Raw genomic sequence first — 13,026 nt, forward strand, 5'->3', positions numbered from 1 at the left:
GTGGCATATCAAGATGCTGATTAGACAGCATGGTTATTGCACAGATGTGCCTTAGGCTGGCCACAATAAAAGGCCACTCTAAAATGTGCAGTTTTACTGTATGGGGGGGGGGGGTCCAAAAACCAGTCAGTATCTGGTGTTAGGGTTAGGGTTCATCCATGAAGAGAACACCTCTCCAAAGTGCCAGACGCCATCAAATGTGAGCATTTGCCCACTCAAGTCGGTTACTACGACGAACTGCAGTCAGGTCGAGAGAGACAGAGAGAGAGAGACAGACAGAAAGAGACAGAGAGAGAGAGACAGAGAGAGACAGAGAGAGAGACAGAGAGACAGAGAGAGACAGAGAGAGAGACAGAGAGACAGAGAGAGGGATGAACCCTAATCCTAACTCTAGAAAAAGTCACAAATGCATTAAAAAATCCATAGAGCCTGGAGCACATTGGACAAGGCTAGGTGCTGCTAAAACTAAAACTAAAACATTATTCATATGTCATTAAAGTAAAGCATTATGTGTTTGCATTTATTAATCAGAGCATTCACAAAATTCAGCAGGGGGGAGGTGTGTAGAAACAGCAGTTTCCACCGGTTTGCAGCTCTCTTTCTCGTTGTCGAGGGGTTCGGGGGGGTCGCGAACACCAACCTCATTATTTGGGGGGGGCAAGACTCAAAAAGGTTGGCAACCACTGGTGTAGACTCATAAATTGAACTATTGCATACTGGAAAAGAGTACTACTTGTAAATGTTCTCACTATACTTGTACATAATGTTAATGCAATAAACAACTGACTCAGTATTGCTTAGCCTAAACTTGTACGTCTGAATATTGTTGAATATTGAATGTCACCAAAAATGTAACATGGTGAGGCTGCAGCAATCTCCGCCACAGAGTTAGAAAGTAAAGGTCTCTGTTATCATGAAGTGAGTCAGCAGCACAGGAGGGGTTGCTGCTTACACACTGCTGTGCTAACATGTGGCTAAGGGGCTCTAGTTCATCGAAGTTTACCGTAAGATTCATGGACATGACCCAATCAGGAAATACAAGGAATGATTGTACCTCATGGTTCAATGAGTCTAAGTGTGGAGTGATTTAAAGCATGTGTACCAGCTGAGTAACGTCTGCATAGGCCTTAGTTATAGTCTAATCATCTGGCTTGTTATTTAATCATAGTTAACAATTTACTTCTTCAGCTGTGCAGCCCGACCATACTCCAGCGCTGACACAGTGCTATCGAGATAGGTCTGGCAATGCAAGACTATATTCAAAACGCGGCCTGTTACTGTTACATTTGGTCATAGGCATTGCAGAATGGGGAGGGGGGCAGAGCTGGAGCTAGATCTTCCCAGGACATGGACACCAAACCAGAGCTGTAATTTTGGTAGTCTATCATTACATTTGTTTGGTTGAACTTTGGAGCTCACTTATATAAATATATATATATATATATATATATATATATATATATATATATATATATATAAATATATATATATATATATATATATATATATATAAATATATATATATATATATATATATATATATATATATTTGACTTTATATATATTATATTTGACTTTCCTGTTTTGATACATTCTTTGATACATTTCATTCCTTGCTTTAATAATACTGCAGTTTCCATTGTATATTCTATTTTATCTGCATGTAAAGTAAAGCGTAACTGTATTGTGTATTTGAAATGAATAAATCGATACTAATATGTGATGATGTTTACCATTGTGACCCACAATCCTTTGTGCAATGAAGAAGACCTACCCTGGGTCACGTGATATTGTCACTGAGGCGGAAATGAAAGTTCACTAGCGATAGGATAGCAGCGGACCTCAGCCTTAAAAGGTACGGGAAAGATTACATTTAAGCCTAATTTGAGGGTGTTTTAACGGATATAACGTGTTCTGACATGAACCACGTAACTACCAATGCAGTTGTACATGTTGTCAGGTGATTAGAACAGGTTTTAAAGGCATGTCATTTTTTAAAACCCCCCTACGAAGCTCGCTCGCTAACAGTTAGCTTTTTTTGAGTGAAGTTAGACAGAATCTGCCACATCGGACCGGACGTGTCGCGACTTCCCCTTCAAAGTAAAAGCCTCAGTGGTGGGACAACATGTATTGTGTGGTATACAGCATTGTGGCGAGCTATTTATTACCATTTTCTTTTAGTAAAATGTTGTGTGTGGTTTCTTATGTGCATTGTATTAGTTGTAACACTTTATGACGTGACGATGTTTGCCAGTTGAGTTGTAGTTTGGAGGAAAAAAAGGACCGGAAGTCAATATTTTCTTTGCCGTGCTTGACAGTGATGCATAGAAATGTCTTGATCATCTTCCGTGTTTGTGTTTTGTGCGCAGCAGCCAAGGGTACTTAAATACGAGGACAATGAAATCTGTTTAGCAGGTACAGTTAAATGGTTCTGAGTCTATATGAAGTTTTGCCTGCATCTACTGAGTGACGTTAGCGGATTTAGCTAACGCTGCGTAGCCGCAGGTCAGCTTGTTTCATCAAGGTTGACGGAAGATGCTGTGCGCTTTTGTTGTTGTTGATGCTCCGAGCTGATTGTCTCCAGTCGGGGACAGACCTCGGCTGGTCACTCGGTTAATCCAGCACGGCATAGTTCGCTGTTATTATGGCCAGGTCACATCTGACCATGCATCATTGGGTTGTGTCTGCTCTTAGGCTGAGATGCCAACAGCAGTCACCTTGGTGGGGCAGCGAGTAACGTTACACTGATAAGATGAGACCTCCCTCACAAACCAGTTTTAGGGTTAGGACCTTTTCTCAATATACGAAGTAAAGACCAATATTAACAATAGCTCCAGACTAGAGTTCTCTGCTTATTGTCCTTGCATATGCAGTCCCCTCTTGCGTTCAGTCCAGCAGGCTACATCTCTGACTTTGCTCAAGGTGATGGTGATGGGGTCTAATGAAAGTCTTGGCTCTCTGATTTCATCTCTTGGCTACCTCATTTCGTCCTCTTTCTTTCTTTTCTTTCTTTCTTTATTCATTGGCTGGTTATATATGCTAGTATGTTGACTAGGTGTTGAGGATGTCAGAAACGTTGATAAAAGGGGTGGTGATGTAATGTAATGGATGCTGATGTTGTTGACGATGGTCATTGTTGATTATATTGTGTTAACTTTGTAGGCTGATATGCATATGTTCCTACCCTGTGTAGGTGACTTTGATGCTGCTATCCCTGCACCTTGACCTGGTATTTATTTGTCCTCGTACTGTTACGGTTGTGTTCCAGTTGGACTGTGTGTAGAACTTGTATGTATTTATGTGTCCTGTATGTTTTTATACTTGCTGCACACCTAATCACCCTTCGAGGACACAAATGAAGTTGAAGTTAATGGGGAACACATTTCTGCTTTTATTCAAATTTATTTGACCCAACTGCTAAATATACCTACATTCATTGTATTTTTTAAAAGGCTTGTTGTAATGTTGTAATATTGTGTGTGTGTGTGTGTGTGTTGTTGTGTTTCAGAGCTGTGAGGTCATGGCAGCTGCCAGCGTGAGCAGACCTGGCGTTGCCCAGACCACTGAAAAGTCTCAGTTGATCTTGAAAGGTAATGATCTTTTTTTGTCATCTCATTGACTAATTGAGACAGGGTTTTCCCCCCAGAAACGTTGTTTAGCCCGGAGGCAAGTGTCTTTTTTTCGACGGCCCGGTTGGGGCCAGTCACAGAGCGTTAATGTAAAGCCCCAATAGTTTCTGTGATAACACACACATACACACACACACTACTTGGCGCTGTATCTGGATTGAAAACACAAATGTCCATTCAGTTGGACTGGATATCAAATGGGTTTTTACCCTTCCACCTCCCTAGTACAAAGTCTGTGTAATCTCTGATTGTGTGAGAAGAATTCACAGCAAGCCAGTGGGCGTGTTGAGGAAATTCCTTATGGCTTATGCAAAAACCAGAAGAAAAAAAAAAAGATTTAAGAAGAAGGGAGATTTACACGAAGACAGCAATGAAAATGTCGAGGTGTCCTTGGGCAAGACACTGTGTGAATGTTTATCTGTTGAGCCAGTGGCACCTTGTATTGTACTGTAGTCTTAGCCCCTAGTATTTGTGTGTGTGAATGGGGTGAACGGTGCCTGTAGTGTAGAGTGCTTTGAGTGGTCACTAAGACTAGAAAAGTGCTATGCAGTCTGCATTCTGGCCTTGCAGTTCTTCTGGTATAAGCTTTTCCATTTGGGTATGGCAAATAGGAGAAAATAAAAGAAAAAATGTGGTATTGAACAGGTTAAAAGTGTTCAGTGTGGGGGGGCCTCTATCAGGTCCTCAGGCACCATACACAAGGGATGGTTACTCAGATTCTGATTTGAATACAGAGCTGCTTAGTTTAGTTTTTTAGATGGTAGAAGGCTGATCATCCGAATTTGCTTATTTACGTGTAGATCTCTGTCTACCATTACACACAGATTTCTAGCTTCACTTGCACTACTTAGAAAACTTATTCCAGGGTCTCCCCCCAGAAAATCTGTTTGGCACGGTGGCAAGTGTCTTTTTTTCGACGAGGGCCCGGCTGCGGTTATATAGTATAGTTTCTGTGATAACAGAATCATGGACGGAATCGCGAAGTTGGGAATTTAAAAAGCTATAGGGCAGATTTCATAGGGCCCTACATTAAGTCAGTGCTAAAAGCTTACTGGGGATTTGATTTCATTTTCCAACTGAGCCGCCCCACCGTAACTGTAGTTCCATTTCTGAGATTCTTCCACCTCTTACTTCTTATGTACTTCTCCTCTTTAGAGGTCTGCTAATGTCTTGTCTGTGATAGGAAGGAGTACAGACAGAAGCCTTTCTCTCTGTCATCATTTATTCATCCAGTCAACCACCAATCCTGATCTGACGCACCCTGAGAAACACTGCCAGGCTGTGTGTTCCTAAGTTTGCAGTCCAGAAGTGATTCAGGATGAACAAATCGGCTCTCATTTGACTGACACATGCTGTAACAAGATTCTCAGCAGGCCTATGAGAATTCAAAGCTACTAAGCCTGTCTTAGCCCAGCTGTAGGTTTTTACCAGAGTTGCAGAGCTTCCAATAGTGCTGCGATTTAGTGAAACATCACAAAATGTAGAGAGGTGTATTCAGAAAGGGTCGGAGAGTGTCATCAATTCTCTGTAGGAAGCCACACATGCATGGAAACACTACATACACAAACAACACGACATTGTGCCACGTTTTTCCTGCTCTTCTCTCCCGGGAACACTCACATCTCAGCTACATAGTTGTCTCAAAAGAAATGTCAAAGGTGAGAGCTTGCCTCACTTTTTGGTTCCTTTTTTAGTGTATAAATTAAGGAATTAATCAGGAAGTTTCATTTTACACGAGTAAAACAACAGCAGTTGTACAACTTGTTTGATGCATATTCTTTTTTAGGTTGTTACAGTTCAACTGGTAAGAACACTGACTCTCCATTAAAAATCATTAACCTGTAGTATTGTAAGGCTACAGAAGCTCTCTATTGAAAGCATTGAAAGTCCTTGTTCCACCAGGCCTGCAGTGGGAACACTTCCCTCCATTGTCCACATACATGTTTTATGGCTGGTATTAGCTAACATTGAGGCCCCATCGTGACAATTAAATTATTTTCCTAGACCCCAGTCTCATGTAAATGAATGAAAGTTGTACCACAGATGCGTTTCTTCTTGCTTCCACTAGATGGTGATGTTTCTATTTGTCTATTTGCTTGCCTTTCCAGCAACACCAAGTTGCATCCCAAATCCATACAACATACTAATTATAAGCAGGTTTTGAGTATGTAAAGTGTACTTAAAACAATCAGTGTGCATAAAAACAGTTGGACACTATTTTTGCACAAGGCAATGCACTCTTTTTGTTTAGCTTAATAGGCAGTGGCATTTTAAAGTTGGGGTTTGATTGATATCTGAAGGTGGAAGTATTGTATAATTCCCTGTTAGTATAGAACAACGTAGTATGTTGACATCTTTTATACAAACTGCAGAAAAGGTATACTATAGTGACAGTGACGCTGACAAAAGCAAAATATTCAACATCTTTAATTCTGACTGAATTAACAAATTATTGTTGGCGATTGGCATCCTCCCAGTGAACTGCAAAAAAGTTAAGGACTTGGTTAGGCTGATCCAATACGATCCCTGGCCCCTGCAGTCTTCATGTCCGAGTGTCCTTGGGCAAGACACTGATTCCCAAATTGCTCCCGATGCTGCGCCATCGATGTGTGAATGGAATGAAATGTAGCCCGTGGAACAAGAAGAAGAACAAGCCTATTAGAAAAAGAAGTAAACAATCTGATGGATAACTATCTGAAAACATTTTTAAATGTTTAAAATGTGTCATGAAGTACACAGTCATTAAAAAAAAAAAAAAAAAAAAAAACTTTCTACTGGTATATTGTGTAACATAGCTGACCTTTAGCACCTAACAAAGTAACTACTTGAGATGTCAAAGTGACAAGACTTCAGAGGTAGATGGTACAGCAAGGCACAGACCATTAAAATGGCAACAAATAATATTTTCCTGCTTTGCAGATTCCAAACAGTCTTTGTACTCTGCTGTATTAGACTGTTCCTAATTTTTACCTATGAACTCCTGACATGGCAGAGGAATCGGGTCCCGACATAGTCCTGAGGTTCTCTTTCACACATGTAGCACACAACAGGAGATTGTCCAAGTCAGCTGGATTCTGACATTCTGGAAATACGTTTGGTTTAGACGAGGGATGGGTGCTGTGTAGGGCGTACAGCCGACAGGACATGCCGCGGATTATGCTGACTGATTTGGACATTTGCGCTCTCACATGCAGCTCCGTTGGGTAATGTCTAGATAATTTCAGGTTTGCAGTGCATGCATGAAAGGGGCTTATCGCATACACACAGACAGACACACAAATATAGTAACTGATCATAAGACTGAAAAAATAGACACATTTTCAGTTTGCTTTTTTGAATGAGGATACAGTTGTGACAGATCTCTGGTCGTCTGGCAGTTTGTTCCAGAGTAGCAGACTAATTTAAAGCACCTTCACAAGATCGAGATCTTATTCTACAGTTGCTGTAGATAACTACCACCTAATAACATGGGGTCTGACTGGATCGTAGTCAGTGAGCAAGGCAGAAGAGCTTTAAAGACAACATGTCTAAAAAAATTAAAAAAGATTCCTTATTTTACTTTGAGGCACTTAAGTATTTAAAGTCTTATGTGAGGATCCTGTCTGCTGTGTTGTGGATAAGCTGGTTTGTGTTTCCTCTGTTAGATACATAAATTAAAGGCCTTCTGTTTGCCAATGACCTAATTGTAGGGGCCCAATCTCACTGGTTGGCACAGAGGTGGACAGCATGTCATTTAAAAGAAATTGTGGATGAGGTGTTGTGGATATGAAAGCTAAACCTTTGACCTGTAAGACACACATGAAATAAAAATACATTTCCTTATTGTGGTTGGACTGTGGCCACAGTCACACAGTGTGTATCGAAGTATATTCAGTTCTATCCTTTTCTTTGTGACACTCTGGCCAACTCTAACTATATTTTTTCCTTTTTCAATAGATGAAAAACACAAAAACACATTTTACAATTCTAATATATTGTAACTGTTTTTTTTCTTAATGTGTGTGTGTGTATGTGTGTGTGTTTGTGCGCATGTTCAGTGGTTTCAGCGAAGCCCCAGTCTCCCAAGCTGCCAAACCGTCACTCACGACTTAGCTCCTTTGTCGAGGTGACTGCAGACGGCTTGTCCAGTGAAACCAAAAAAACAGGCAAACGCAGTGGACACCTTGAACTTCAGTGGAATGAAGACCTCACCCTGTGAGAAAAACACCATTACACACACACACACACACACACACACACACACACACTCCGAGTACTTAAACAAGTAGAAGTGCTGTACCTGGGAGTCCAGCTGTTTCAGCTGTAAAAATTGTCGTTTATTAAAAGTGAAACTCAGCTCATTTAAAACATTCCCTCAGGTAAGACGATTGGATGAATCTACTGACATGCAGTATTTGTTGTTTGATTTTTGATGATGTGCGTTAACAGGCCATGTTGCCTTGTGTTTCCCAGTAACGTGACACCCCAGAGTCGTCTGGATCTGAAGCTGTGGAGCTGCCACACCCTGAGGAAGGAGCTACTGGGCAGCGCCACCATAGACCTGCTGGACACACTGCGCACACACGATGGCAAGAGTAAGTAAACACACAGGAAAAACATTAGAAAATATTATGATATATTTCTCCACAGTGTTTAATATGGCATAACCTCAGTTTTAGAACCAGAATCAGCCTTAATGGTAAATAGCTTGTAAATATGACAGGGTCATGTAATACAGTAATTCCTGTATTCCAACTATTGGTTGTTGAGGATCATCTTAACAAATCAACTGACTGATAGCAAAGGATACACCTACTGCGTTTCTCAACCACGTTGGGAGAAGCCTTTGAGTCTGTTGAGGAGGATTAGGTCCGTTCTATTTCAGTCTTCGGGGGATCCGGCCTCTGAATTTGGACACAGTTTTAGTCTTAAAGTCAAAGTCAGTCTTAAAATAAATTTTCCAAACTTGTACAAAATATTAGGTGGGTACTTGATCAGTTAATTATCTAAATACTTTGTCTGAAACTAGTCAGCCTAAACTGTAGGGCTGTCCTCTATTTAAAGACATTCTTAGTCGACTAACACTCATTAAATTCACTCAATCGATTAGTTTTTATCGTAAGATCTGTAAAACTGAGTTTCTTCACAAAGAACCATGCAAAAACAGCACTTTAAATCTTGTGTTTTACCAGAGATGGGCTTATATGTTTCTTGAAAAAAAGTCATTCAGCATGAAATCGACTAACTCTGTTACTGCTTATAACCATTAAGGTGGAATTGTAGGAGAGATATTATCACATATGTCCAGCAGTGACCATATTCCTGTGGTCTGCCACCCTGTAAAAGTAATGAAAGCCCTGATGATACTCTTCAGGAGAATTGCCTCCATTTCCTGAGCTTCAGTGACTCACTCAGGTTTCCTATGGAAATCTAATGTTTCTTTCAAAATGGTGACTAACCTCGAGAAATCATGCTTTTCTAACTAACTGGTACACTGACTTGCTGGCAGCTGTCTAATCCTTTGTTGGAGGAGATTGAGCAATACGATGTATTGTCCCTTGGGGTCCATTGCTTAAACCTGCCAAGATTGAATTTCCCATTATATGCCACCAACCTTCAAAGATGTGCATTACTGGATATTCTAAATTGTAAAAGTTTTGATACTAATGCCACTACAAAGTGTGAGATTTTGTACTTATACTGAAGCTACATTTTACCTGAATAAAATACAGTTACAATATTTAAATCTGCACTTTCTGCTATAGAACAACTCAGTCAGTAGCCAATGGGACAGTTTTCACTTCCTGACACAGAAGTGGCACGTCCGCTTTTGAAACCACTATGAAGTAAAGCACAACAGCATTATATAGATGTAATGTTACTCTGCTCTGTAGGCTAGTCTTTGCTCATTTAATACCTCTTCTGTTACACATATCTAAGCAGGGTGGCCCTCCACTGTTATCACTGTAGAAGATAATACACTGTGGGTTCACACTGTTTTCTGATTTTAAAGCAATAACAGAGGATGTCTGATTTCCCTTGCTTCTGTCTTTCCTCACTCTCTCCCCTCCCTTCAACTCAACCTTTCTCCCTCTCCCCACCACCTTTCCCCTCTACATTCTCAACCACTCATCCTCTCTCTCTCTCTGTCATTCTTCTTCCCCCCCTCTAGTGGAGAACGTCCAGCTGAGTCTGGTGCTGCAGACGGAGAACAAAGGCTCGGTTGTAGCGGGAGGCGAGCTCAACGTCTGCCTGGACGGCATGGCTGTTGATCTGGGCACACTGCCCAATGGCAGCACGGCAGCAGACAGTGAGTCCCGCCTTTAGCACACACACACACACACACACACACACACACACACACACACACACCAACACCCTAAAACACACCCCAACACACACACACACACACACACACACACACACACAGGTGATGTTAATAACACAGAAATGCACAGAGAAGCACCTAGAGAGGCAATCACACTGAGGCCATGTGCACAACATTTACATATCACTGCTGTCGTTTAACAGTAACGACGATTTTCATGTTTGATGGGAAATAAAGAACTCCTTTATAGAAGTGATCAAAGCTAAATGATACTTGTAGACAGTTTAGGAAGAGGATATAACGCAGAAAAGAAGATAATCAAACATACACACCCATTTCAACAAAAAAGAGGGCCGAAAACAGCGCTACAATATTCTCAAAGAAAAAAAAACAATTGAATTGTGACTATATTGTATGAGAGTTTAGGAAACTTGTATCATAGTAAATGTAATCCATAACCAATCCATAAAAAAAACGTGGTGTCACCTTTTTCAGCCCTTCTGAGTTTGCAGGTATGTACATTGTGTAAGAATTTCTCCCATCTAGCGGTGAAATTGTATATGACAACCAACTGAATATTACTTTCTAGCCCTTCCTCCTACGGTGGCCGAACCCAAAATGATCTCTTAGTATCTCCATTGTTTACACTCAGCTGTTCTAGCCACTCCAATATTAACTTTGGTCTTGTTGCTTTGCCTGTCGCGTTGTCGTTTTAATTCTCTTTTTCGCTTCCCTGGCGAGTAATCTCCCCCTGGCATTCGTCACGGTGCCAATAGGTGTAAGAGGGCGAAATGTGGAGGTATGGCCCTCTTTGGCTAATGTATTTTAAAGATGGAGGTATGGCCCTCTTTGGCTAATGTATTTTAAAGATGGAGGCGCAACATGGCGGCCGTCATTCGAGCGACTCGCTCGTATGTTCAGTTCAGTTCAATTTTATTTATATTGCACGTTTAAGCAAAGTGCTTAACAAGGTCCAAAAATCAAAGAGGTAATATACACAAATAATACACAATATACAATACAAAATAACCAACAGTAGAAAAAGGTCAAGATATCAAAGCTCAACTTGAATTGAAAGCCAATGCATAGTAATGGGTCTTAAGCAAGGACTTGAACGTTTCAGTGGTCCGAGATGTTCTTACATGAATAGGTAACTATTCCAGAGGTTTGGAGCAGCCAATGAAAAGGTTCGCTCAACTTTGTTTTTTAACCTGGATCTGGGCAAATGGAGGAGCATCTGATTGGAAGAGCTCAGTGCTCTGACAGGTGTGTGGACATGTAAGAGCTCCGATAAATAAGAAGGCGACAACCCATTTAAGATTTTGAATTACTTTACTCTTAATCTTTTATTTGTAGTGTTGTAATGCTAGTTCAAGGCATTTTGATGAATGATGTTTATGACGGATGTTTGAAGAAAAAGTTTTGAAAATAAAAAATGGAAATAATTTTTTTTATACTGATACACACTTTATTCTATGTATTTCCTGTGCAATTCCCATCAATAAACAGATTTAAAAAAATAAATAAAAAATACAATTTTAAATTCAATCCTGAAACAAACAGGAAGCCAGTGAAGCGTGGCCAAAACCGGTGTAATGCGGTCATGCTTTTTGGTCCCGGTTAAAAGTAAGAGCTGCTGCCTTCTGGACTAACTATAACCGACGAAGGGATGACTGATCCAATCCAACATACAAAGAGTTACAGTAGTCTAAATGGGACGTAATAAATGGACATATGTATTCCGAATGATTTTGAATGTCAGATTCTACACTTAAGAGAATACTTAGATTGGTTGGTGGAAGTAATTACACATGAATTAGCACATATTTGTGAAAGAACAAAGGGTTTTTGCTAAGAATCAACTCAAAAAAATTACACAATGTAGGTTTAAGGTTAGCCTATAAGTGTATTTAATTTTAAATATTGTTAAACGTAAAGTAACTTAACAAAATGCAAAAATATTGACTGTACAGCTGCACTATTGCTATCATGTAAGCCTACAACAGCCTATATTCATTGAACTTTAACACTGACAATAAAGATCACTTAATCTCCACGCACATGTGTTACAATTCCCAAACCACTATAAATTCATGTCATAGTCCTTAGAGAAAGAATTTCAAACCCTCCAGACCTATTGACTGTAGGTCAACAGTATTTACCGCTTCCAGGCACTACGCTAACATTTTACTTTCCTTTATGGTTTGGAAGCAAAGACTAGGTGTGTTTTTAACAAATATACAGGTATTAAGCTGCTCTTAAAACCACAGCCAGGTCCATGCATCCATCTCCTCTCTTTGTAACACGCACACACACACACACGCACACGCACACACGCACACGCACACACACACACACACACACACACACACACACACACACACACACACACACACTCAAGCCTTTCATAGAGCGCCACACAGAGCCCACAGTGTATTCTGCTGAATGAACACATTAAGCCAGCAGTAAGGGCCAAGGCCTGCCACAGCATGGGCTGCATAAATGTCTCTTTGTGACTGTTTAGATGTGATGAGAGGTTAAGAGGAGGTGTATTATGGGTGTTTGTGTGTGTGCATGCTGTTGTTGTGCCACAAGGACAGCAAGATGAGAACATTCCTGTAAAAGGGGGACATTTTGCAAGTCCTCGATTATGAAGAAGAAGGCTAGGTTTGGATTTAGATTTGGGTTAGGATAAGATACACAGTTTATGATGGACGTTGATGAATGTTATTAAGACACACCAGTGATTTTGGTGACTGACTTTTTGCCCATTGCTGTTTACAAGCACTGTAGCACAAACTGTAGCAGGATCATTTCACTTTCAGGAAAGAAAGTGAATAGGCATATGTCTCGAAATGTGGAACTATTCCTTTAAAAAACTCACATTGAGGGTTGGGACATAAGAGAATAAACATAGTAAATGGGATGTCCTCACAATGCAGTTAAACAAACGTGTGTGCGGGTCAAAGGTTAACATAAAATGAATAGAGCCCCCCTGCCCTCATCTCAAAACTCTTAACACACACACACACACACACACACACACACACACACACATACACAAACACAAACACAATCACAATCACAGAC

General features: G+C 40.5%; 1 protein-coding gene across 5 annotated transcripts in view; it reads left to right on the forward strand.

Annotated features, from left to right (window-relative positions):
* The first annotated feature begins 1,770 nt into the window (after positions 1-1,770).
* Positions 1,771-13,026, forward strand: part of wwp2 (WW domain containing E3 ubiquitin protein ligase 2) — a 57,952-nt gene continuing 46,696 nt past the window's right edge. For 2 of the 5 annotated variants that reach the window (XM_031285554.1, XM_031285557.1), the window contains exons 1-5: positions 1,771-1,855; positions 3,509-3,590; positions 7,667-7,823; positions 8,082-8,203; positions 9,781-9,918. In XM_031285554.1, the coding sequence (XP_031141414.1) occupies positions 3,521-3,590; positions 7,667-7,823; positions 8,082-8,203; positions 9,781-9,918 (487 nt within the window). In that variant the 5' untranslated portion in view covers positions 1,771-1,855; positions 3,509-3,520. Of the gene's footprint in view, positions 1,856-2,320; positions 2,416-3,264; positions 3,289-3,508; positions 3,591-7,666; positions 7,824-8,081; positions 8,204-9,780; positions 9,919-13,026 lie in introns of those variants that run through there. The other 3 variants (XM_031285556.2, XM_031285555.2, XM_036003448.1) reach the window with 3 other exon arrangements.

This window comes from Sander lucioperca, chromosome 7 (genome assembly GCF_008315115.2).
Source record: "Sander lucioperca isolate FBNREF2018 chromosome 7, SLUC_FBN_1.2, whole genome shotgun sequence".
Classification (NCBI taxonomy): Eukaryota; Metazoa; Chordata; class Actinopteri; order Perciformes; family Percidae; genus Sander; species Sander lucioperca.